The sequence below is a fragment of the Artemia sp. Qi Xiang Cuo genome, chromosome 17, assembly GCF_049724085.1.
Source record: "Artemia sp. Qi Xiang Cuo chromosome 17, ASM4972408v1, whole genome shotgun sequence".
Classification (NCBI taxonomy): domain Eukaryota; kingdom Metazoa; phylum Arthropoda; class Branchiopoda; order Anostraca; family Artemiidae; genus Artemia; species Artemia sp. Qi Xiang Cuo.
In genome coordinates, this window is record NC_142810.1 from 4,769,061 (window position 1) to 4,796,100 (window position 27,040).

The following is a 27,040-nucleotide window of genomic DNA, read 5'->3' on the forward strand; positions in this document are numbered from 1 at the left end:
ATACCGTCTCCTGATAATTTGGATATATCTACATTAGACGATTTATTGGTTATGCTAGACAATATTCAAAATCCTCCAGAATTCCATTCTTCCCACGAGGACCCGTCGTATAAAACACTAAAGCCCATTGGGGGGACTAGCATGAACTTGAGGAGAGATAGTGTGAACCACTATGCACCATGGATGGTTTCTACTGAGGTAGGTGTAACTTCCACGGTAAGCACCATTTATCAGATAGCTTTCAACTTTATAGCGCACTCACAGTTTCGTTTTATTGTGGGGGGGGCAAGTATTTAGTGAATATAAAGCTAGGAGGGGAAATTAAGTCTAGCGCTTAAGTGTATCTATGTATTTATTGTAGTATTTAATAAATTGAATTGAATTGAGGGAGGTGTAAAAATGGTACTCATTTAATAACCCGGTAAACATATGACTAGAAATGGGCTATTGCTTCTTTCTGAACTAATCGCAGTTCCTTGACAAATATTTTTTTTGATTTTACTTTATTGCTATTAGTCAAAACATTGCATTGTGTATGCCACACCAAACTAGTGAATATTTCTCGGGGGATTTTTAGGTTTTCATTTTCTTTCAGTGTAATTAATAACATAAAAAAATTGTTAAATTCAAATGGAGAATTAACTATGCTCTATTCTGGCTACTTTATATGAAGTGCGGGGGTGGGGGGCAAGTATTTAGTTAAAATAAAGCTAGGAGGGGAAATTAAGTTTTGAGGGAAGTGTAAAAATGGTACTTATTTAATACCCCGGTAAACATATGACTAGAAATGCTTCAGGAGAAATAGGCTATTGCTTTTTTCTGAACTAATCGCACCTCCTTGAAAAATATTTTTTTATTTAACTTTATTGCTATTAGTCAAAACATTGCGTTGTTTATGCCACACCAAACTAGTGAATATTTATCTGGGGCTTTTTAGGTGTTCAATTTTTTTCAGTATAATTAATAACATAAAAAAAGGGTGAAATTTAGAATTGACTAAGCTCTATTTTGACTACTTTATATAAAGTGAGGGAGGGGGGTTGGCAAGTATTTAGTTAAAATAATGCTAGGAGGGGGAAATTAAGTTTTGAGGGAGGTTTAAAAATGGTACTTATTTATTACCCCGGTAAACATATGACTAGAAATGCTTCAGGAGAAAAAGGCTATTGCTTCTTTCTGAGCTAATCACAGTTCCTTGACAAACATTTTTTTATTTTAATTTATTACTATTAGTCAAAACATTGCATTGTGTATGCCACACCAAACTAGTGAATATTTATCGGGGCTTTTTAGGTGTTCATTTTTTTTCAGTGTAATTAATAACATAAAAAATGGTGAAATTTAGAATTGACTAAGCTCTATTTTGGCTACTTTATATAAAGTGAGGGAGGGGGGACAAGTATTTAGTTAAAATAATGCTAGGAGGGGAAATTAGGCTTTGAGGGAGGTGTAAAAATGGTATTTATTTAATACCTCGGTAAACATATGACTAGAAATACTTCAGGAGAAATAGGCTATTGCTTCTTTCTGAACTAATCGCAGTTCCTTGACAAATATTTTTTTTTATTTTACTTTATTGCTATTATCAAAACATTGTGTATGCCACACCAAACTAGTGAATACTTATCGGGGCTTTTTTAGGTGTTCAATTTTTTTTCAGTGTAATTAATAACATAAAAAATGGTGAAATTTAGAATTGACTAAGCTCTATTTTGGCTACTTTATATGAAGTGAGGGGGGGCAAGTATATAGTAAATATGATTCTAGGAGGGGAAATTAAGTTTTAAGGGAGGTGTAAAAATGGTACTTATTTAATACCCAAGTACCTAAAAAAAACTCGATCCATTTATTTTAGTTTCAGAGCGAAGCTACAAAAACAACTGCCTTCCTTGGCCCAGAACTTCAGAATATCATGGGTAAGTGTCCACTGTCACCGGAACAATCGGATGATGTTAGTGAAGGTACGTCTTTTAGTATCTCTCCGGATTTTTAAAATCATTTTTTTCATTTTTAAAATCAGAAACGGGAAGTGATATGACTTCCCATGGTATGTTTGTAAGTCCGAAGGTGTACTTTATACTGACACACGACGAGGAAATCAAAAAACGTTGCAAAGGAGTACCCACACGCTATGTGGATAAAATTTTTGAAATGGACGTCCATAGGAATTGTATTGTTGAAAATACAATTCCACGAGCAAAATTGTTGGCAATTCGTTCGCTGAACTACAGGAACCTCACTCTAAATATAGAAAAAAATTGCCATGAGTATCATTTCCAACAAGGTCTATGTTTGTCAAGACGGTGTGACTAACCTCCCCCTGGGGCACTATTTAACTTCCGACCGAGCCGAATGTGTTAGCTATAGGGAAAGTCTCGGTTTGAGTAAAGTCTAATAAATTTCCAAAAACCTTGGGGGGGGCTTGTGGCCTGGGGGGGGGGGGGGCTCGTGGCCTGGGGGGCTCGTGGCCCGGGGGGTCGCCTTGCCGGCCGCCAGCGGGGGGCGCCGCAACCAACGGTATTTTTTTTTAATTAGAGCAGATTTTTTTTTAATATACATGTTGTTGCATTCGAATTAAAAAAAATGGTGTAAAAAAAGTGATATTATTCTAAGTGTATTTTTCATTAAATGTTGTATTTTCTTATAAATAAAAATAGTATATTTATTAAAGTGTTTTTTTTCTAGTGCATTTTTAAAATAAATGTTTATGTTTTTTATTATAAATAAATTTAAAAAAAATCTTAAGTGTATTTTTCTTGTTTTTTTTCTGTAATGTTTTACTTGTAAACTGCTGTTTTTTATGTTAATAATACAAGAAATATGATTCTTTATTGATTTTGTTCTTCTCATTATTCCTGAACGGAGTAGTACTAATATGGAAATTATTTAGTCATTAGACAACTAGAGTCTAAAGTTAGTTGTAGGTGAGCTATTGAAGTGAATACGTATTAATTTAAAACAACCTTCAGATCGGTTCTGTGCGGTCCATCGATGTCAGGCAAAACGACATTCTCAACTAAAATAATAAATAATTGGGATAAAATGTTTGCGGAAAAGCCAAAAAAAATCTAATTTTTTGCAACATTTGGCCGTAGTTATGCGATAAAATAAAAGCAGTTGGTATGTTGTAACTAGTGCAGATACAGTTTGTACAGGGACTTGATGTTTTCAGCATTATTGAACCAAACTCTTGGCTGATTATTGACGATCTGGCTGAATCTATTGAACAATGGTCCCAGGAAATGCTACAATTGTTCACCGTTCGCTTTCATCATGAACAGATTTCCATTACTCTGGTTTTACATAACCTCTTTCATCAGAGCAAATGTATGCGAACACTTGCATTGAACTGCACATACTATATCATCTACAGAGTTGTTCGTGATTCTAGCTCGCTAATAACCCTCAATAAACAAATATACCCCGGGACACCTAAATTTCTGCTTTCAGCGTACAATCAGGCAACTAATAAACCTTACAGCTACATCTTATTGGATCTTAATCAAAATACACCCGATGATTTACGGGTAGTCACAGATATTTTTGACAATGTAATTACAGTATATCTTCCCATGAACAGTAAAAAGACCTATTAGTTAATATCATGACACTGAAGAAACTACATGAAAATAGATATTTATTTTCAATTCTAAGCACTTCAAAACCCTCACTTAGGAAAGCCATACTCAAACAATTTATTGACAATGATTTCATTCATCTAATATCCAAACTTTGTTTAAATTTGACCGAGGATAATGTTCAACTGCCAGAAGTAGTTAAGCAACAGGCAAAGCAACATCGTTCCATTGTACGTACATTGGCCTCTAAAAAAAGGAAAGAATTTTAAAAGGAAACGTCTTCTTCAGGCGGGCGGTAGCTTTTTCACGCTTTTAATACCGATAATTGCTTGACTTGTAAACAGTTTTTTTCTAGAGAATGGCCAAACCCTATAAATTGACTCCAATAGAACTCGCTCTCTCAACCTTGGAGCACTTTGAGGACAATCTGAGTAAATTCATTGGCAACGAGAATATTGAGGAGGATAAAAAACTGCTTTTACCTCAAGATGCACTTCACCGAGTGGACAAACATAAGCCCTACCGGGCGAAGGCCAGTGGCATTGATCACAAAAAAACCTTCTCCTCAGGATTCTTCTGCTGCCGCTGCTGGAACACAATTAAAGAAGGAGGAATTGGATTCAATTGTGTCAAGCATTGGAAATCTAATGCCCCACTCATATCGTCAACAAAGTAAACGACTCATAACGTATCTCATGGAAAGCAGTCAAGATCACATTCAAGTTGATAGCAATGGGAAAGGGGTTATAACTCAGGGCAAGAGCTATAATCTTTTTTATTTAGTCTATGATATGGTTACAAATCGTAAAGGACTATTATCATTCTACACTAATCCATATAGTCTTCAAAATACACTAAACTTTACAAAAATCCCTTTTATAAATAAAAGAATTCTGGAAAAATTAATTGAATAATCACCCACACCACTAGCAAAATATGAACATGAAGAAGAAGAAGAAGATTTTAAAGCAATCTTGGAAAATACTAGCACACCTAATGGAAGCTTGACAATGATGAGGAGGAGCAGCACACCAGTGATAGCTAGGCAAAAGTGAAAACGTATCAAGTCAACGTCACCACAACCACCACCAGCCACTAGTATACAAAAGGTTAGCGGACGTTACACTACGTGCTTACATTCGAAATTGTTGAAGTTCTGAAACGTGTTTATGAAAATATTGGTCAAGCGGGAAGTTTAAGTTCCCCGACCACTCTTTCCAAAGTCACTGGTGGTTGCACTAAAAGTGTACAAGACTATCTTCAAAATGAAACAAGTTACACTCTGCATAGAAATCATAGGCTTCGTACTGATCATTATCGAAAACTAAAGCCTTTTTCCCATTGCATATTATGCAAGCAGATCTTTTAACTCTAGATGAGATTCAAAGACGTCACAATACAACGTACAAGTACATTCTACTTGCAATCAGTGTTTTTAGTCGCTATGCATATGCCATTCCATTGCCGTCAAAGAGAGGTGTTGAAGTTGCTCAGGCCATTGAAAGTATTCATGAACAGGATTCATATAAAAAATTCAAACGGATCGCAGTCGTGAATTTGTTAATCCCCATGTTACAAAAGTACTAGCGAAATATAATACACTGCTCTATCAAAGTCATGGTCCTATAAAGGCTGCACTGGCCGAACGGTTGATAAGAACAATTCAACGTTTAATTTCAAGATACTGTACATTGAAAAATACATCTGCTTTTATTCATGATTTAGATAAAATCATGTTGATTTATAATCAACGAGCTCATCGATCATTGTCCAAATCAACCCCAACGGAAGTTCATCATTCTGATCATAATACAATTGATACCTTTCTTAAACAATATTCCAATGAAATGATTGTCAAGAAAAATTTAATGTTGGTGATACTGTTTGAGTTAATAAAACAACTAAAGTTTTTCAAAAGGGTAATTACTTGTTGTGCACAGAACTTTTTAAAGTGGCAAAAAACCTAGACACTAAACCCATAACTTATCGTTTGCGCGATACCAAAGATGAAGAGATTCTCGGTGGCTTTTATGACTATGAACTACAAAAAGTTAAAAATAATAGTGAAATCTATCAAATTGAAAAGATATTAAAGACTCGTACTCACAGGGGTAGGAAACAGTTACTTGTTCGGTGGCTAGGATACAACTCTGATTTTAATTCTTGAATCAGTGTTGAAGATATTGACAATGCCCAATGATTTCTATGTAACATTTATGTCCAACGTTTCCGATCCTCTCTATAACGACTTGAATAAAACAAGTGATTTTTGGACGAAACTCTCCCCCGCCATCAAATTTGACGGTGTGCATGAAGTGGCTCTTGTCGACTGTATTCTCAAAAATACCTATGACATCCTGAGAAAGGATCGTGTGTATGACATAAAAGTTATATCATTCGATTTGTCACTCTTTGTCGAGTATAAATGGGTTGAAGCGCTTAAATCTAGTGAATATCCACATGTTAAATTGAAATATATTGAATATGATAGTACGACAGATTTGTGTCGTACAATCAATAGAAAAATCTCATATCGTAGGAATGGTACATTCCATTTTAATTATTCAATGGAACACGATAGGATTTACATTACCATACCTCCTGACACTGAAATAATTCATCTCAATGATAATCTGAGAGATGTTCATGGCTTTCAACAGAATATGATCAATGGGGGAAACGCTGGCACTGTTAACGAGATGGATCAAGTTATTTTGCTGATTATCAAACTGGTTTCACCTCGGACTCTTCCATGTTTTTCTAAGCATTCTTTGTGGAAACATCGACAGTTGGTAATTCAAATGTCCCCCTCTTACGTGTTCTTGAATGAAAAACAACTCATGATCTTGTTCGTCACTATAATATAAAGCATCTTCAGTATGTTCCTGTAAACACTTCGTATTTGGAACTCTGTCAATTAACACTAAGAAGTGAATTGGGTGATTCTCTAGCAATTACATATAGTTTAGCCGTGATTACATGTCATTTTCGACCCATCGTCGGCGACAGCACCTAACATGAACAATAGAAGAATTGCATTTGTCTGTCCCAATATCAATTGCTATGTTGGTGCTCTGAGTCCACTTCAAATAGGCAATGAATTTGAATACTACAAGGGGCGTACTACAATGTCTGGCTATGGTCTTGGTATCTGCTTTGCTAGGCTATTTCGTCCTGCACTACACCTTGCCAGAAAATTTCTTGTACCTGCTGCATCAAATTTTGCTGCCTCATCACTACAGGACTGGGGGTCGGGTAAGAATTTCAAGGAGAGTGTTAAGGAAAATATTAGATCTTCAGCAAGAGCCGTTGTGAGCAATTAAAATCTCAGCAAAATGGGAAGGGGTTGAAAAGGATGCGTGCGCGTCATTCACTCACCAGTCTCTACCCAGGCGGGAAGTGAAGGACATCAACAAGGACTTTGAGGAACAAAACGACTAAGACCAACAAGAAGAAAAGAAAAATATTGTTAGATCAAAGAAGGATTTCTTCTCTTAAGATGACTTATCTCCCTCACAAGGAATCATATCCATCAATCAGTTCCTCATTGAATCTGTTCAATGCTGAAAATGTTGATGTCAGTGTCAGGTATGGCTACTATGAACAATTTCATCCCCAGCAACCCCTCTCGGAAAATATACACTTTCAAATATTTTCCAATGAAGACTATTTCATTGATTTGTCTTCAACATTTATTGATTGAAATGAATGCGGTGAAGAAAAAGTCAGATAATACAACTCCAACTGTTGCCGATAGTCTCTCCTACGAAAACTGTACTCTACACAACCTGTTCAAACAAATTAATGTATTCTTAATGTATTATTAATGGAACATTGGTGAGCACTAGCAATAACTTATCCAACTATGCAAGGTACATACAATTTATGATGATGACACCAAAGGCATATAAGGAGTTGAGAGGACAGTCATTGGGCTATGAATATTGATCAGGTCTTGATACTGACGTTGAGTTGACTACTGCAGTGACCCTGGAGTATCATCTAGTTGGAAAATTAAATCATGAGATATTCAATATATCGCAATGGTTACCCCCCAATGTCAAGATTGACATAAGGTTGCAACTGGCCCCATCAAATTTCATTTTGAGAAAAACACTTCCTGCAGCACCCGATACAAATGTCATTATCACATCGGCAATTCTCTACGTCCGAAAAAAACAGGTTATAAGCTCTGTTGCATTGGCAGTGGAAAAGCTAAGAGCCAATGGCAACAACATTAAACTTCTTGTCCCCCATACAATCACCATTCAACGTCACATTGCCACCGGCTCTCGTAGTTATACCGAATCATCATTTATCAACAGATAAATTCCATCAAAACTTGCTTTGGCCTTTGTGAAGAGTGGCACAACCGTTGGATCCTCGACTGCATCCCCCCATGATTTTAATTTTTTCGGTCTATCTAGCTTTGTGTGCAAAGTGAATGGTATTCCACTGTACACTCTATCATTTGACAAAAAATTCTATAGAACTCTGTATGAGTTGACCATGCAATCCCTAGATCATGACTCCCAACTATTTGAAAAAGGAATAACCGATTCAATGTTTCCAAAAAATCATGGTGTAATTGTTTTGGACTTGTCGGGGGCCCAGGATATGAGCATAGTACGAACAGGGAATGTACGTTTAGAGTGTACATTTGCCGCTTCTTTGACTGAGAGTATATCGCTAATATCATTGAGTCAATTTGAAACCTATTGGGAAATCACACCCGACGGCAGTGTTCTACTAGACCTAGCACCATGAACACAAACCAACTAATCAACGTATTTAATATGGATCCATGCATGTCCCAGTAAAGTCCAACTGCATACCATCGGGCTTCATTGAAACAATTCCAAGCGTTAAACAATACCCTAGTCATTGTTAATACCAGACAATCGACCTTGAAGATATGTTATTGGCTATGCATCTTTCAAACAGCGAAGAATATCGAATTTTTTGATCTTCTTGGCCTATCATATAAATTCTACACTCCAAAAATCAGCAACTTTATTGAGAGCAGTGGGAAAACTATTATTCAAAATCAAAGGAGAGTACAGGATTTAACGACAAAGACATGCGGCTTTCATGCTCTACTTTTTTTCGTATTCAGATGTCGTGGCTATACCTACAAGCAGTTTCTCGACATCTACGTTGACTTTCCTCGATTGAACGACTTTCCCGTGGAAAATATACTTACAAACGTGTTTAATATTGATTTTAGTGCCCTACGAATAAAATTTTATAAAATTTTATGTTAATTTTTTTATTAATGAATATGATGTTTATTATAAAAACAACTTTTCCACCCTTTACATTTCATCTTCTTCTAGGTATAGGTATTTTTCAATAACAGCTAATTGAGGTAGATTATCTGAATTCATGGCATACTGATCCTGATGTGCTGCAATGTCAGGGTTACATTTTCTACAGTAGGGTGTAACTTCACTCTTGTCATATCTCTTTGTATTGTCAATGATACTATTCTTATTCATTTTATAGAATTCACATGTTTCAGTTTGCTTATTTAAAGCAATGTCACAAACAGTGTCCTCAAGTGGCGAATCACATTCCGTCACAGCCAAATAAAAATCAGTGGGCTTATAATCATAGTAGCCATTGTCTTCACAAAGATGACGTAGAAACCAAATTCTTCTGTTGTTCCAACAGTTGAATCACTGACCCGGTTCCTCCTCCCAGAAAAATCTAAAGCCACGACGATACCAGTCTCTTAGTAATAAACTAGAATCACGCTTAGGATTCTTTCCAATCATACCAGGATGTGTATTCTCCCACTGATTACATTTATCATAGTGAATTAGAGCATGCCACACATGAGAGTCACACACCTCTTCAAGACAAGAATTACAACCTTTAATTTGTACAGCATATCCTCTATGCAATTTACACGGGTTGCAAAATCTGCACTTTTCATCATACTCAGCAATCATTGTACAATTCTCACATGATGACCAGCTGCCCAGTGTGTACATGCATAGTGGACATGTATGGAACATTTTTTCATGTGTTGACACTCTCACTGCCACAATGAAACTGAGCTACTATCAAGAAATTGAGTGGGATAGAGAGAAAGAGAGAGAGAGAGGATTAAATCATCATTGAACTCCATCTTTCTCATGAGAAAAAACTCCTAAATTTCTAAGCTAGTGTTTAAAAGCATATCCACAATATCATTTTGCTGTGTCGTGATTAATATGTCAATAAATTGTGTAAATGCCGTTGGTCCACGACGTAAAAGCTTCATGCAATAGCCTACTAACGGAGAATCAGTATTCATTATATCAACAAGCATTCCCTGAGAAAATATCTTCCTTTGAATAGATAGCTCTAGAAAATCATCATCTAGAATCAAACGTTTTCCCATAAACACAAGATTCCTCATGATTCGCTCTTTCTCAAATCTATCCATTATTTAGAGTCCTAACACTCTCACAACCTACTTCAGACTAACCAGATTTTTTTTCTTCTCTAAAAAATATATGCTAGCCTACCATAGAAAGAAAGTTATCTTTGATTTAGAAACAGATTTATTGAGCATAATTACAACAATAATAATCACTGATTCAATTTGTTTTCATCAATATATTTCACTAGTGCATCTAATGCTGCATGAAGTCTATTTATATGCACAATGTTCAGTTTCGCAGCAAAACATAATTGATCCTCTATTTTGATTTTGCTCAACGATATCACATATCTAGCATACATATCATCCCATTCAAGGCTTAGTCTACATCCTCGTGTTATTTCCACAGCCACGTTTGGTACTCATATATCTTTGCTGCTTCTGCTACCGGCTCCACCACCCAACCTCCAATAGTGTAAATGCTCCACACATTTTCTCTACTAATATCGCCTCAAATAAACTATTCTCTCTGAATTCAATTCTCTTACTAATATGAATTGCAATGAAAGTCACTCCTTTTATTCGAATCCAATTACTAATCAAGTAATCGTATATGGAGTAACCTCCTCTCTCTCTGATTGCCCCTAAAAAATGGGTATTGCCTCAAAAAACCAGTCTGCTTGCATTATACAATCTCAACTATAGTTTCAAAACGTGTTTGATCACTTTGCTTGGAAAGGTACCAAGGAACATAAAGCCATAGTATAACATATGTGTGAGGGGGTACTCACTCTCTTTGAAAAGGTGTAGAGCTTCAAGCAAATAGCATGGGAATCCCTATATGTCTAAGCAAAGTATAATGCCATGTGAGGGGGTACTCACTCTGTTTGAAAAGGTGTATACGTCCCGGCAAATAGCATGGTATTTCCTATATGTCTAAGCAAATTCATAAGACATTGTGAGGGTATACTCACTCTCTTTGAAAAGGTGTAGATCATCAAGCAAAGAGCATGGTAATTCCTATGGCATCAAGCAAATCCATACTCAGCATACTACTAACGAGGCATCCACTCGACAAAAGCTATGATAAAACCTGTTTTTGACGTGTTAACCGCTATAGATTAGGCAATGATAGCATGGTTTTCATTGCGTATACGATATTAAACCGTGGTTATTGTGGGTTTATGGGGAGAAAAGGTACCTTGGTTAGGTTACGTATTTAATATATGCTAAGTTTTACTCTTCACCCCCTAATGTGCAAATATATAGCCCAAATTCGTTTCTAAACTATTATTTATTCAACCTATTTTATTTTATTTCATAGCATTAACCAAACTAGCAGAATATAAAACAGTCCGTTTAGTACAGGGATACCAAAAAATCATACAGGGATTTTGTTTAGTTACTTTGCCTGGAAAAAAGTTCCTCTTAATAATAAAATCGATTCTTTGGTGCCCGGGTTGGCCTCTTTTGATCTAAAATCGGGTAGATATTTTGCTAATTCCGTTACTCAAGATATTTAAGTGTCTCTAAACTGGGGATGCTGTGAAACAGCAGTTTCACAGTCTTCAGAACTGAATTTGTCTAAAAGTTTAATCTCTTTACCAGATGTACCGGGGTTGGGGGGAAAACAAATGGATTTTACAGAAATATAACACTGATACATGTTTTCATTCAATAAGACCTTTAAGCAGTTTCCTTAATTCTGAAAAGGATATGACTTGGGGCAATTGGGTTAGTGGGGTTTATATGATTCCTTGTTCTTATTGGAAGTTTTACATTGGCAGAACTCACCAACAACTTGTTGAAAGATTTATTGAACATCGTAATTTAATAGAAATAGCTTTAAAATTAAACAGGCATCCAGAAACTTTTGTATCGGTGTTGACTAAGCACATTTTCTTCAACCCTGATTATCCTGTAAAATTTGATAATGCCAGGGCCATTTCTAATGACAGAGGTTATACTCAATGGGCGAGGGAACCTATTGAAATTAAAAAATATATGTTTGCAAATGTTTCAATAAATAGGGATCTAGAAAAGTTAAATATTCATCCAATTTATAACATTCTTCTGTAAAATGAGCTAGATTTTAACGAGGATCTTCATATTTTACAAAATCACCTAGGTATGAAATTAAGTCCAAGACCTAGAAGAGTTGCGTCAGTGATAGCAAACAACGGGATTATTTCACAATAGACTAAATAACTTAATTTCCATTCTATATAATTTTTATCCAGTTGCTTTGGGGCTTTCATAAAAGTAACTATTAGTAACAGTAACTCAAGTGGTCTGTTGCGACAATTGTAGTTTAATATTGGTGGTGTTTTTAGTTTCTTAATCTTTGTTTCTTTTACGCTAAAGACGCCTCGTTTTTATACAAGCGAAATATCCGCGTTGTTTTGGTTTTTCCGCTATTGGCCGAAGTCTCGTTTTGTCTGTTTTCTTCATTGAGTTTTCTATCTTTGTTTCTTAGGCGGGCAGATGCCCCCCTCCAGTTTATACCACTGTTTATGCACTACATTCCTTATATACTACTTTACTTACAAAGAGATAATATTGTGCCATCTAGCTTTTAGTTTACACAGGTATCGGGATTGGAGAGAGGGTATCTCGACTTTAGATGTCTTTGGGTCCCGAAAATAGTAAAGCGCTACAGTACTCCGATTCTAGATCCTAAAGAGCGACCAAAATCCTTGAATGGTCCTCTAGAACCAAAATCCTTTTGTTCTCTCAGAACTGGTCCTTATATGCACGTAAAGTTTATATACACCACCATATTTAGCGACGTATTTCCTTTCCTTTAAGATTGTTAGTATTTTTAAAGGTAGTACAAGGAAAAAAATGTTAGTTACGAAAATGGAATAAGTTTCATTTATAAACAAGTCAAAATATTTTTTATTGAGGAAAATTTGGGAGGAAAATGTAGAATAGTATTGTGATCATATCATTGTTTATTTTAGTTTTACATTTGTGTTGAGGAAGTTCATTGCCCAGATAATGAGGGGTAAATTTCAAAGGTTACTAAAGGCAGTGGAAGCCACCCTATCTAAAAGTTACAACGTAAGCTATTTTAAGTTATATTCTATTTCTAGTTTTATATTCACCACGTCACAAGCCACAGAATCATGAAGTCTATTTGGCGGGAAGGACACGAGAAATAGTTAGCCTCTCCCCTATTTTAGGAAGCGGGGATAAACCCTAAAAAACTTAATGAATATTTTTAATTAGTTCTATATAATTTAATTAGTTCTATATAATTGTACACCCTACGTCAAGTCCCAAGTAAAATGAATTGGGTAAGTCTTTGATTTAGGGGTGGGGATTTATTGACTAAGGACATGAAGCAATATTTACAAGTGTACTTGCTGAATATGTTAGAAGTGATAATTCACGGAAATTTAGGGACAAGGATACTTTTTCTATTTTTTATGGACATGTAATAAAAAGTAAAGGTATTTGTTTTGTTTTATTATTTCTTTTCATTGGAAATAACAAAAAAGTTTGTTTTTAAAATCTCAGGCGTGATCCATCACATCCCATTGGTGTACCTATAATATATGCGTCAGGTTTACCTGAATTTTTCAATAGCCCTTCGTATGTTCCTAACTGTTCCAAGATCATTGCTTGGGCTGTCAATACATTTCTGAAATTGTTTTTCCCCTAGCGCAACATTTTCTAAGGTTTATTTAAAGTCAGTGTCCAGAAGAAGGATGTCGGTGGATGGGGGTGGGGGATACCATTCAAAAAATATCATCGAATCGGAAGTTGCTCTTGTTTCCAGTTTCTGAAAGCTTCATTTGCCTTGCTTACGAACTATCTGAGGCAACAAAGATTATAAGTTTTTATTATCTCGCTTTGAAAATAGACTAAAAAATTGAAAATAATTCTTTTCTCGAGATTCTATGAATATAAGTGAAAATAAAGGGCACAAAACGAATTGGGCTTTACGTATCATATATGGCAACGTGATGTACGTTATAAATGTAAGAACAAATAAATCTGGGGAGTTGAAGAAGACGAGTTAAAAGACCAAATTACGTAAAGCTTAATTCATTTTACGCCCCTCGTTTTAACTTATATTCATTGATTTTTGAGACAAAGTTATTTTCTACTTTTTAATCTATTTTGAATATAAGCAGCAATCCATCTTTATATATTTACTATTTTCAATGTTTTAATCTTCTCTAAGAACAAAAAGTCTTTAGATTTCTCCAATAGAAAAATTTGTCTTAACTAAGATTTGAACCCTTAAAAAGTTACCGCCCCATTTTTATAAGTTAAAATTTTGGGGAAAGAGTTTTTTCCCATATTTACAAAAGTGTAATACAGTAGGCCAATTTAAAAACTTCTTATACTGGGATTTACCATGAACGCAAACAACTTCAAATGACGCGCTACACCTGCATTTTAGCCAATGTTCAGTTCAGGCACATAGAAGCCCATTTATGGACAATTTGCTTGAGCAATAGAAGAGTAAAAAAAAAAAAAAAAAAATGCAAACATTCACCTTTATTCCATTGATTCGTGGAAGAGGCTACATAAAAAATGTTGGGAAAACATTCATATACAGGTATAAATGACAAACAAAGAATTGTCAAAATCCTAGGAGGATTTTCTCAAGTCAAGTGAGAATGACCAATTTTCGAGCCAATTTTCTCAAGTCAAGTGAGAATGACCAAGTGAAAAAGGAAAAACGAGCCATATAGTACAATAAAGACAAATGTATACTAAGGGCAACTGATCTATTTCTGTGGATGCTATATTTATACTGGTCTATCTTAGTTTTCACAATATTTTTGAAGGCACTAAATTTCAACTGAAGGGACTAGGGTCAGGGGAACGGATCCCCCTTATCCTATTGCAAATTACGCCCCTATAAAACACAAGTTGGTTTCTAGCCAGGGGCATCAATTCATTGCGTTTTTCTTAATCTCGGGCGTTAATTTTTTCATTGAAAATAGCGAAAAAGGGTATTTTTCCATGAAATTACAAAAAAAGGTAGTTATTTTATGCTAGAGGACAACCCCCTCCCCCTTTCCTGCAACCCCTTTTGTTGATATCCATGATTATAAGACTGAAACCAGCGACAGCTTGAGTAAAAATTAAAATAGAATTGCCCAGTTTCATGTTAAGGCTGGGCTGTAGCCAGGAGTAAAAAAAATTCTTAAAACAATCAGTTTTATTACAATTTCATCTTGAGATTAGATTAGAAAAAAAAATAGAAGTACAACATTGAAAAATTGAATAAAATTTTAAAACCTGGAAAAACAATCCTTTAATCCTTCACATCAACATGTAACGCCTTTTAGATGTAAAAAAATGAATTACATAAAAGTGTATTAATGCTTGACCCTTATGGAGGGGGGGGTCATTTGCCTCAAAATTTAAGTTCATAATACAAATTTTCCCATTCAGCTGAGAACGGTAAGGGGTACTTACCCTTACCTTTCATGGTAAGCCCCACCAACCCAATTTTTATTTTTAATATTGAGACTATTTTATTACAATATCCACTGGATATTATATTTAAATGAAAAATAATAGTAAAACATTGAAGAATGGAATCAAACATGGAAACATAGAAATAAATATATATATATATATATATATATATATATATATATATATATATATATATATATATATATATATATATATATATATATATATATATATATATATATATATATATATATATATATATATATATATATATATATATATATATATATATATATATATATATATATATATATATATATATATATATATATATATATATATATATATATATATATATATATATATATATATATATATATTCAAAAAAAGAAAATATAGATCTTCTTCGGCTATTAACTTTGGGCAATTGGAAGTTAAGCCAAATTTTGTTATCCAATGCCACGCCTAGCTTAGCATTTATTTTAGTCATTTTCAAGAACCTGAGGAAAAAACGAAAAAAACAGCACGTGATTAAGCTTTTGCAGCTGGTTTTTGGAATGTTTTGAAGCTGTTTCCTTAGAATTTTTGAACTTTTTGTTTTATTGATTTCACTTTAGTGCGAAATGGTAGAAAAGAACAAGCGACACGAGGAAATAGACTTGCTTTAAAGAGCAATAGGATAGGTGTAATCTCAAAAGGTTTGAACATCTTATAAATAGTTGCTTCAAAGCTTTATTTTCTTTTTTTTGTCTATAGAAGTGCCAGTTGAGTGGGCGGAATTTCAAACCCTCCCTTATTTTTGTCAATAGAAAATATTTTGAAAATCTTGAAAAATACATTGCAGTATTTTCGTAAGTGTATCAGGAAGATAAAAATGAGGGGGGGGGGGAATGACAGCATAGGGAGTGCTTAATCTATTGCCTCTACCCCTACCCCTTCCCTCCAAAGGATAGGCCCCTGGCCTCTTTAGATCTAAAGTTGGGACAGCAGCTTGCTAATTACAGCATCAAATTACTTGCTAATAAATCAACATGTGTCTAAAATTGGGAATGTCAATTGCTAGTTTTGGTGATCAGAAAAATCCATGAAGTAACTTAGATGGAATGATGTTACCTATATGCATACAGAGTACCAGTGGGATCATTGTTAAAAGTACTAGGCAAGGAAAACAGAATTCAATGATACAGACGGAAGACAACTGCAACGTTTATATGATATCTTCTCCTGCCCCCCCCCCCCCTAAAGTACCAATCTGTAGGGTCCTAGGAATTACAAATCTATTTTTCCAAAATGTAATAATAGGTCCACTTGGACCTAGGGGTGAACAAAACAACGGGGTGCAATAAATTATCACTGAACGTATTTTTTGGTACTTATTAAGAATCTGGTAAAACTGCGAGAAGAACCGCATCGAAATATCAAAGATGCTTTGTGAAAAACTGGTTTTTGCTGCATAGTGAGGTATTGCTCACTCTGTGACAAAAATTTAAACTTTAGTTTTTTGGGGTTGAAGAGGCAAAAAAGGTGCCTAGGTTAGGTAAGGTTAGGTTACGTATTTAATATATGCTTTGCTTTCCCCCCCACCCCTCCCTCCTAATGTGCAAATATATAGCCAAAATTTGTTCATAAGCCATTATATTTTCATCCTATTTTATTTTATTTCGTTACATTAACGAAACTTCACTTCTCGCGTGTTTACTGGATTCTTAACGACTACCATTTTTTTTCTTAACAAAACTAAACGGATCCAATTTATCGTCAAATTGCCAGGTGCACTCCACCGCCACACAAATCACGCCTTAGAAATCACGAAGCATGCAAGTGGCCCATTGAGTTTTTAACCCGACGAAATCTTGCATTTGAAACATTTTTTTTTTTTTTTTTTTTTTGTATAAAATACGGATGAAGGAAAAAAGAACCATGGCTCTAACAGACGTTAGTAAAGTTTTGCATCATTCTAATGCAGTCGACATTTATCCAAACATAGACATTGCCTTAAGAATGGTTCATAATATGCCGGCTTCAAACTGCACTGGGGAAAAATCCTTTCCACCCTTCGCCAGGTAAAGAACTAATTTAAATCTTCAATCAGCCACGACAGATTGACATCTTTATCCCTGATTATTATTGAGAAGGCTGACTCAAGAGATGCCGTACGATGACATCATAGACACCTTTACACAAAAACAAAGCAAGGAGGAAGACTTAATCCATTGGCTGTGAAGATAAATAGTCTTACTTACAGAATAATGTATAATGCGCACATGTATTTATGTGTTGATATCTACCAATGGATTAAACTTATTTCCAATACCTTGTTGGGTTATATAATTTAATAATACCCCCAACGTACAAATATTTGATTATCAATTATTATCGTAAGTAATGTTTTGTTACAATAAAACAAAAAATTATCATCATATAGATTATTTTCTAAAGAAAAATTAACCCTTTCCCCTTTGGTATGAATGGAGCAGCAAAAACGATCGAGCCTAGAAGCGTCAAAGCTTTAAATCCAGCCCTGCTTCCTAACCCAGTTTATATCATAAGGTTTTTGATCTGGTTTACGTTTATGTTTCTCTATTCAAAAATCGAAAATTTTTTTTTTTACAAAATACAAATACAGCACTTACGAAAAAAACTGAAATTTTTGATACTGTGCAGGGGAAGAGACTAGCCAGTTTCGTCAACTCAAATAACCTACAATAATAAATAATAATAAAAAAAATAGTAAAAAAGGAGCAAAAGAGCAGACAACAAACCAGACTCTTTCAACAACATCGTTTCCATAACGCACCTATACCAAACCCCATACAGCCCTACCTCCTATCCTTCCTACCACCCCACCTCCCTACCACTCTTTCCATCCAACAACAACATGGCCTTCTTTCCGCTTTTTACCAACGAAAATCAAATTACCCGTCATTTAATAAATACTATCTTACATTTCTTTTAGAGCCTAAAAGATGTTTAACTGCCTTGATGCTCAACGGTAGCATATTCCATACAGAATTTCCAAGAAACTGTATTCCAAGACAAGACCGTGGGCTCCTCCTATGCTCAACCACCATTATAATCCTAAAACTAGTCTCATAGTTATGAATATCACTATTAGGACGGTCAAAATTAAAAAAGAATACCTAGAACTAGAGTATATGTGCATTAGAATATATCTGTATATCTGTAGAATCTATATCAGACAATTCGTGGTAACGAACTGTAAGGAGCGAACCGGCTCAATGGTAACCGAAACTCTAGAAAACGGGATTTTGATAACAATAGATACATCAAAATAATCAAATTTTAATACTGATTTCAGATATATAAGTTTCACCAAGTTTAGTCCTACCCATCAAAAGTTACGTGCCTGAGAGAATTTGGCTGATTTTTTAAAAAAAGAGGAAAGATCCCCTAAAAATTATAGAAGCTTACTGAAAATCACACCATCATATTCAGCGTATCAGAAAACCCTGCTGTAGAGGTTTCAAGCTCCTACCTACAAAAATGTGGAATTTTGCATTTTTTTTTCCGAAGAAAGATCACGGATGCGTGTTTGTTTGTTTGTTTATTTCCCCTAGGAGTGATCGTATCGACCCAGTGGTCCTAGAATATCGTGGGAGGGCTCATTGGAACGGAAGTTAAAAGTTCTAGTGCCCTTTTTAAGTGACCAAAAAAATGGAGGGCAACTAGGCACCCTCCCACGCTAATTTTTTTCCCAAAGTCTCCCAATCAAAATTTTGATATAGCCATTTCTTCAGCATGGTCGAAAATATGATAACTATGTCTTTTAGGACAACTTAATCCCCCGAAGTCCCCGGGGGGAGGGCAGAAAGTTATGAACTTTACCTAATGTTAACGTATAGTATTGGTTATTGGGAAGTATACAGACGTTTTCAGGGGAGATTTTTTCTGGTAGTGGGGGGTGGGTGGGTCGGGGGTTATGTGGGAGGATATTTCCATGAAGGAAGTTTTCATGGGGGAAGGGACATTGCTATGAAGGGGGCGCTGGATTTCCCAGTATTATTTAAAAAAAGATCAGAAATTAAATATAAAAATCAAGTTTTTCAACTGAAAGTAAAGAGCAACATCAAAACTTAAAACGAACAGAAAATATTACGCATATGACTGGGTTCACCCCCTACTCAATACCTCACTCTTTGAGCCAAAGATTTTTTAGTACTTTCATAAGAGCTATTTATTCTAAATAACGGCCTTTGTGATTAAGGGGTCATTTTTAAAGAATTGGAACAAAATTCGAACTTTAGCTTAAAGAGCGATGTATTGACTTGGGGGCGAAAACACCTAATATACCTATTAAAAATATATGAATATAGAAGTTCGTTACGTATGTTAAGTATATTTATTACTAATAAAAACGTTCATAAATAAAATTAAACAAGTTTCGAGAAAGCTATTTAACCAAATAAAAGTAAAATTAATATGTATATTTTGTTTTAATTATTCATGTACGGTGAGCCAAAATCAAATCCTGCATTAATTCAAAAACGTTCAAAAATTAAACAAAAAAAACAAGTTTTTTTAACTGAAAGTAAGGAACGACGTTAAAACTTAAAACGAACAGAAATTATTCCGTATATGAAAGGGGCTGTCCCCTCCTCAATGACCCGCTCTTTACGCTAAAGTTTGACTTTCTCACAACTTATTTTTTTTTTAACAATAAAAAACAAATAAAAAACTAAGGCGTAGAAAATCTTTTAATCATATCCCACAAGGAACGCTGCCAAAATAAAATAGAAGGGACCTGGGCCAATTGTGGTTTGAAAGTGATTGGTTTGAAAGTGTGGTTTGAATTAATACCAACACTCAGGGTAACAATAAAAATACACTGTTTAACAATAAAAATACACAACAATAAAAACAATAAAAAAAACTGTTTGTGTCCTGTAGTCACAAACGGTTTTATTTAAGCATAAGGAGTTTGTGCAAAAATTTTCAATAAATCGAATCTTTAAAGGGAATGAAGGGGGATGGGATTTTAATTTGTGATCTAGGTTTATAAATTGCATAAGTTTAACTGTTCTACTTCAAATGGTGCCGGAAAATGTGAGATAGATCCATGGACTAAGCTGTTTTAAAGGTGTAGGAGGTGGGAGGGGGTATTACCGAGGCCCAGTGACCAAGTGTGAGACTATATCCTTTTAATGAAAAACTCTACGGTAACAGCTTTTTGTTAAACAATAAGGGATTTAAAGACAATGCTTTTCCCCGTGGTCCAGTCTTGGGCTCCCAATGAACCCCACCCACCTTTCCCTGGGAGTAAAAGCAATCGCACGAAGTCCAGAAATTAATATTTTGAAAAACTTGGAATTTTTAGCTGAGAATCGCTGAGCTGAAGGCCGTATCCAGGAGAGGCAATCCGGGGTTGAATTCCACCCTGAAAGGTTTGTCCGACTCGTAAAAACGTAATAAAGGTGAATACAAACAAATTTATGATGTATTTTTTTAATTTTTTTTTGGCCCCAAAAGGAAAAATCCTTTTGAAAAAAAAAAACTGAAAAGAAATCAGCCTTGGCTGAGATATAAAGTTTTGCTCTGAAAATAGGACCCTAACCTTGCCTCGTGGAAAAAAAAACAACAACATATGAACCTTAGTTTGACCGCTCAAACTTTACAGAAATCAAGAAGGATTTTACTAACAGAATGTTAATAGAAATAGTTTCTTGTTTTTCATTTACTCATATTTATTCTTGATGCTTTTAATTAATGTATTGCCTTCCGTGTTGCGTAATTATAAACAAACATGCTATATGAATGTTAATACGGTCAAAACGGCTTTTGTATTTTTTCGGATGATTTAGTACTCGGAAATGGTTATTTTACGGATGATGATTTGTGCGACCAGTACTGTTTCTTTTGTTTAACGGGACTTTTCCTATGTATTAACACAAGCTTTGATGTAAAATAAAAACGTTGTAAGTATGACTCGTATCATCTTCTGAAAGCAATTTAATTGATTCGAGGTGGTGCTCACTTTTCACCTTCTGGTCTACATCTCAGAACGCCACCTATGCCGTACAGTCCCACAGTGCTTGCATGGGCGCCCATAAGGGGGGGGGGCAGGGGTGCCCACCCCCATGGCTAAACGATGCTGCCTTATTTTTGTCTTTTTGTTCTGAGTTTTCTATTATATAGCATTAAAAGTGCCAATTAGACGAGGTTTGCGCCTCCCTCTGGAATTCAGCTTATGGGTGCCCATGAGTGCTTGGTACAGTTTCCACCATGCGCAGCACAGTTTATGCCACGCTTGGTATAAACCATTTAGTGTACGTGATTTCTGAAAGTGGGTTCTCCCATAGATCAATACCTGTATGTTTCAGAGGCAACGCTGTAGTGTTGCCTATAGTAAAGGTCATACGGCTCCAATGTTTTATCAAATAAAAAAAACAAGTTTTTTAGACTGAAAGTAAGGAGCGACATTAAAACTTAAAACGAACAGAAATTATTCCGTATATGAAAGGGGCTGTCCCCTCCTCAACGCCTCGCTCTTTACGCTAAAGTTTTTTATTGTTTTAAAAAATAAAGTTGTGAGACAGAGTCAAACTTTAGCGTAAAGAGCGAGGCGCTGAGGAGGGGACAGCCCTTTCATATAAGGAATAATTTCTGTTCGTTTTAAGTTTTAATGTCGCTCCTTACTTTCAGTCTAAAAAACTTGTTTTTTTTTATTTAATTTATGATCGTTTTTTAGTTAATGCAGCTTTTATTTTGGATCACCGTCATTGAATAAGTAAACAAAATTTGCATAAAATTTTTACTTTTCTTTTGCTAAATAGATGTCCCTAAATTTGGTTATGACGTAATTTACAAATTAACTTACGTAACTAACTTCTATATTCGTATATTTTTCTTCTGGCAAAAAATACAAAATTGCAGATTTTTGCAGATATGAGCTTGAAACCTATGTAATAGGGTTTTCTGATACGCTGAATCTGACGGTGTGATTTTCATTAAAATTCTTTCACTTGTAGGGATGTTTCCCCCCTCTTTAAAAAATCGGGTAAATTTTCTCAGGCTCGTAGCCTTTGATGGGTAATACTAAACTTAATAAAATTTATATATTTAGAATCAGCATTATAAACACATCCTTTTGATACATTTATTGACATCAAAATTCCGTTATTAAAAGTTTCTATTACTATTGAGCCGTATCGCTTGTTTTTTTTGTTTTTTTTTTTATTACATATATGTTATTACGTATATGAGTGGGTTCTCCCCATAGTCAATACCACACTCTTTACGTTGAAAGTTTAAAAAAAATTTGATTCACAAACCCCTGAATCACAAAGGCCGTTTAGTTAGAATAGATAGCTCTTTTGAAAGCACTAAAAAAAACTGTAGCGTAAAGAGTGAGGTATTGACTTGGGGGAGAACCCCCTCATATACGTTATAATTTCTGTTCATTTAAAGTTCAAATGTTGCTTCTTACGTTCAGTTGAAAAAACTTGTTGTTTTTTTTAATTTAATTTCTGATCGTTTTTTAAATAATGCTTGGAAATCCGGCGCCCCATAGAAATGTCCCTTACCCCAAAGAAATATCCTCCACGGAAAGATTCTCCAGAGTAACCCCCTCCTCCAGCCCCCCCTCCAGAAAAAAATCCTTCCTGAAAATGTCTGTATACTTCCCAATAACGAATAAATAATGCTGGCAAGTCCGGCACCCCCTTCATGGCAGTTTCCCTTCTCCCATGAAAACTTCCTTCGTGGACAGATCCTCCAACATAACCCCCGACCCCCCCCCACTACAAGAAGAAAAAAAAACCTGAAAACTTCTGTATACTTCCCAATAACCAATACTATATGTTAACATTGGGTAAAGTTCATAACCTTCAGCCCTCCCCCTGGGGGCTTCGAGGGATTCAGTCATCCTAAATGACATAGTTATAACATTTTCGACTATGCTGAACAAAATGGCTATCTCAAAATTTCGATCGGGTGACTTTGGGAACAAAATGAGCGTGGGAGGGGGCCTAGTTGCCCTCCTTTTTTTGGTCACTTAAAAAAGGCACTAGAACTTTTAATCTCCGTTCAAATGAGCCCTCCCACGATATTTTAGGACCACTGGGTCGATACGATCACCCCTGGGAAAAAAAACTAACAAACAAATAAACGCGCATCCGTGATCTTTCTTCTGGTAAAAAATGGAAAATTCCTCATTTGTGTAGATAGAAGCTTGAAACCTCCACAGTAGGGTTCTCTGATGTGCTGAATCTGATGTTGTGATTTTTATTAAGGTTCTATAACTTTTAGAGGGTCTTTCTCCCTTTTTTTGAAAATCAGCCAAATTTTCTCAGGCGCGTAACTTTTGATGGGTAGCACTAAACTTGATGAAAGTTATATATTTGAAATCAGAATTAAAATTTGATTCTTTTTATGTATCTATTGGTATCAAAATTCCGTTTTTTAGAGTTTCGGTTACCATTGAGCCGGGTCGCTCCTTGCAGTTCGTTACCACGAACTGTTTGATTATTATTTATTTATTTTTTCCCAGAGGCACTTCATATGGAAGGGGTCGTCGTAGAAGCTTCAAAGAGGGCTCATTCAATTGGAAATCGAGAGTTCTAGTGCCCTTTTTAACAGTCGAAAATGATTGGAGGGCAACTAGCCCCCCACGCCCATCATTCTCCCAAACACATCCAGTCAAAAATTTTCAGATAGCCATTTTGTTCAGCGTTGTTGATTTCCAGATAGAAAATATATTTTTGAGGAGGGCACTCCCCCACAACCCTCAGGGCAAGGTTCTTAAGTTATGCCCTGGGGGCATATAAGGTTTTTATAGAAGGTGTTGTCGTAGAAACTTCAAAACCGGCTCATTCGATTGGAAATTAAAGGGCTAGTGCCCTTTTTAATAGTCGAAAATGATTGGAGGACATCTAGCCCTCCCCCCCGCTCCCCCGCCCATCCTTCCCCCAAACACATCCAATAAAAATTTTAAGATAGCTATTTTGTTCAGCGTAGTTGATTTCCAGATAGAAAATATATTTTTGAGGAGGATACTCCCCCACAACCATCAGGGCAAGGGTTTTAAGTTATGCCCTGGGGCATATAAGGTTTTTATAGAAGGCGTTGTCGTAGAAACTTCAAAACAGGCTCATTCGATTGGAAATAAAAGAGCCAGTGCCCTTTTTAATAGTCGAAAGTGATTGGAGTGTAACTCGCCCCCCTCCTCCCTCCAGGCCCCTCATTTCCTCAAACACATCCAATCAATACTTTGAGATTGCCATTTCGTTCAGCGTAGTTGATTTCCTGATAGAAAATATGTTTTTGAGGAGGACACTCCCCCAAAACCTTCAGGGCAAGGGTTTTAAGATATGCCCTGGGGGCATATAAGGTTTTTATAGAAGGCGTTGTCGTAGAAACTTCAAAATAGGCTCATTCGATTAGAAATAAAAAAGCTAGTGCCCTTTTTAATAGTCGAAAGTGATTAGGGTGTAACTAGCCCACCCCCACGCCCATCATTTCCCCAAACACATCCAGTCAAAATTTTCAGATAGCCATTTTGTTCAGCGTAGTTGATTTCCAGATAGAAAATATATTTTTGAGGATGGCACTCCCCCACAACCCTCAGGGCAAGGTTCTTAAGTTATGCCCTTGGGGCATATAAGGTTTTTATAGAAGGCGTTGTCGTAGAAACTTCAAAACCGGCTCATTCGATTGGAAGTTAAAGGGCTAGTGCCCTTTTTAATAGTCGAAAATGATTGGAGGACAACAAGCCCCCCTCCCCCACGCCCATCATTCCCCCAAACACATCCAATCAAAATTTTAAGATAGCCATTTTGTTCAGCGTAGTTGATTTCCAGATAGAAAATATATTTTTGAGGAGGATACTCCCCCCACAACCCTCAGGGCAAGGGTTTTAAGTTATGCCCTGGGGGTATATAAGGTTTTTATAGAAGGCGTCGTCGTAGAAACTTCAAAACCGGCTCATTCGATTGGAAATTAAAGGGCTAGTGCCCTTTTTAATAGTCGAAAATGATTGGAGGACAACTAGCCCTCCCCCCGCTCCCACGCCCATCATTCCCCCAAACACATCCAATAAAAAATTTAAGATAGCCATTTTGTTCAGCGTAGTTGATTTACAGATAAAAAATATATCTTTGAAGAGGATACTCCTCCACAACCCTCAGGGCAAGGGTTTTAAGTTATGCCCTGGGGGCATATAAGGTTTTTGTAGAAGGCGTTGTCGTAGAAACTTCAAAACAAGCGTATTCGATCGGAAATTAAAGAGCTAGTGCCCTTTTTAATAGTCGAAAGTGATTGGAGTTTAACTCGCCCCCCTCCCCCCTTCACGCCCATCATTTCCCCAAACACATCCAATCAATATTTTCAGATAGCCATTTTGTTCAGCGTAGTTGATTTCCAGATGAAAAATATGTTTTTGAGGAGGACACTCCCCCAGAACCCTCAGGGCAAGGGTTTTAAGTTATGCCCTGGGGGCATATAAGGTTTTTATAGAAGGCTTTGTTTTAGAAACTTCAAAAAAGGCTCATTCGATTGGAAATAAAAAAGCTAGTGCCCTTTTTAATAGTCGAAAGTGATTAGGGTGTAACTAGCCCACCCCCACGCCCATCATTTCCCCAAACACATCCAGTCAAAATTTTCAGACAGCCATTTTGTTCAGCGTAGTTGATTTCCAGATAGAAAATGTATTTTTGAGGATGGCACTCCCCCACAACCCTCAGGGCAAGGTTCTTAAGTTATGCCCTGGGGGCATATAAGGTTTTTATAGAAGGCGTTATCGTAGAAACTTCAAAACCGGCTCATTCGATTGGAAATTAAAGGGCTAGTGCCCTTTTTAAAAGTCGAAAATGATTGGAGGACAACAAGCCCCCCTCCCCCACGCCCATCATTCCCCCAAACACATCCAATCAAAATTTTAGGATGGCCATTTTGTTCAGCGTAGTTGATTTCCAGATAGAAAATATATTTTTGAGGATGATACTCCCCCCACAACCCTCAGGGCAAGAGTTTTAAGTTATGCCCTGGGGGTATATAAGGTTTTTATAGAAGGCGTTGTCTTATAAACTTCAAAACAGGCTCATTCGATTGGAAATTAAATTGCTATTGCCCTTTTTAATAGTCGAAAGTGATTGGAGTGTAACTAGTCCCCCTCCCCCCCCCAAGCCCATCGTTTCCTCAAACACATCCAATCAAAGTTTTGAGATAGCCATTTTGTTCAGCGTGGTAGATTTCCAGATAGAAAGTATATTTTTGAGAAGGACACTCCCCCACAACCCTCAGGGCAAGGGTTTCAAGTTATGCCCTGGGGGTATATAAGGTTTTTATAGAAGGCGTTGTCGTAGAAACTTCAAAACAGGCTCATTTGATTGGAAATTAAAGGACTAGTGCCTTTTTTAATAATTGAAAGTGATTGGAGGGCAACTCCAACAAAAACACCACCCCCCCACAACAACACCACCCCCCACCCCCACGCCAATCATTCCCCGAAACACATCCAATCAAAATTTTAGGATAGCCATTTTGTTCAGCGTAGTTGATATCAAGATAGAAAGTATGTTTTTGAGGAGGAAACTCCCCCACAACCCTCAGGGCAAGGGTTTTAAGTTATGCCCTGGGGGCATATAAGGTTTATATAGAAGTCGTTTTCGTAGAAACTTCAAAACAAGCTCAT

At 36.0% G+C, this 27,040-nt stretch overlaps 1 protein-coding gene across 6 annotated transcripts in view; it reads left to right on the forward strand.

Moving 5' to 3' along the window:
• LOC148941823 (G protein-activated inward rectifier potassium channel 4-like) overlaps positions 1–27,040 on the forward strand; it is a 187,633-nt gene that overhangs the window by 85,442 nt on the left and 75,151 nt on the right. For 2 of the 6 annotated variants that reach the window (XM_089103701.1, XM_089103699.1), the window contains exon 1: positions 12,916–13,011. The exons of 2 other annotated variants lie outside the window; for them this stretch is intronic. In XM_089103701.1, the coding sequence (XP_088959827.1) occupies positions 12,949–13,011 (63 nt within the window). In that variant the 5' untranslated portion in view covers positions 12,916–12,948. Of the gene's footprint in view, positions 1–12,915; positions 13,012–15,933; positions 16,092–21,213; positions 21,327–27,040 lie in introns of those variants that run through there. 2 more of the 6 variants (XM_089103704.1, XM_089103703.1) reach the window with 2 other exon arrangements.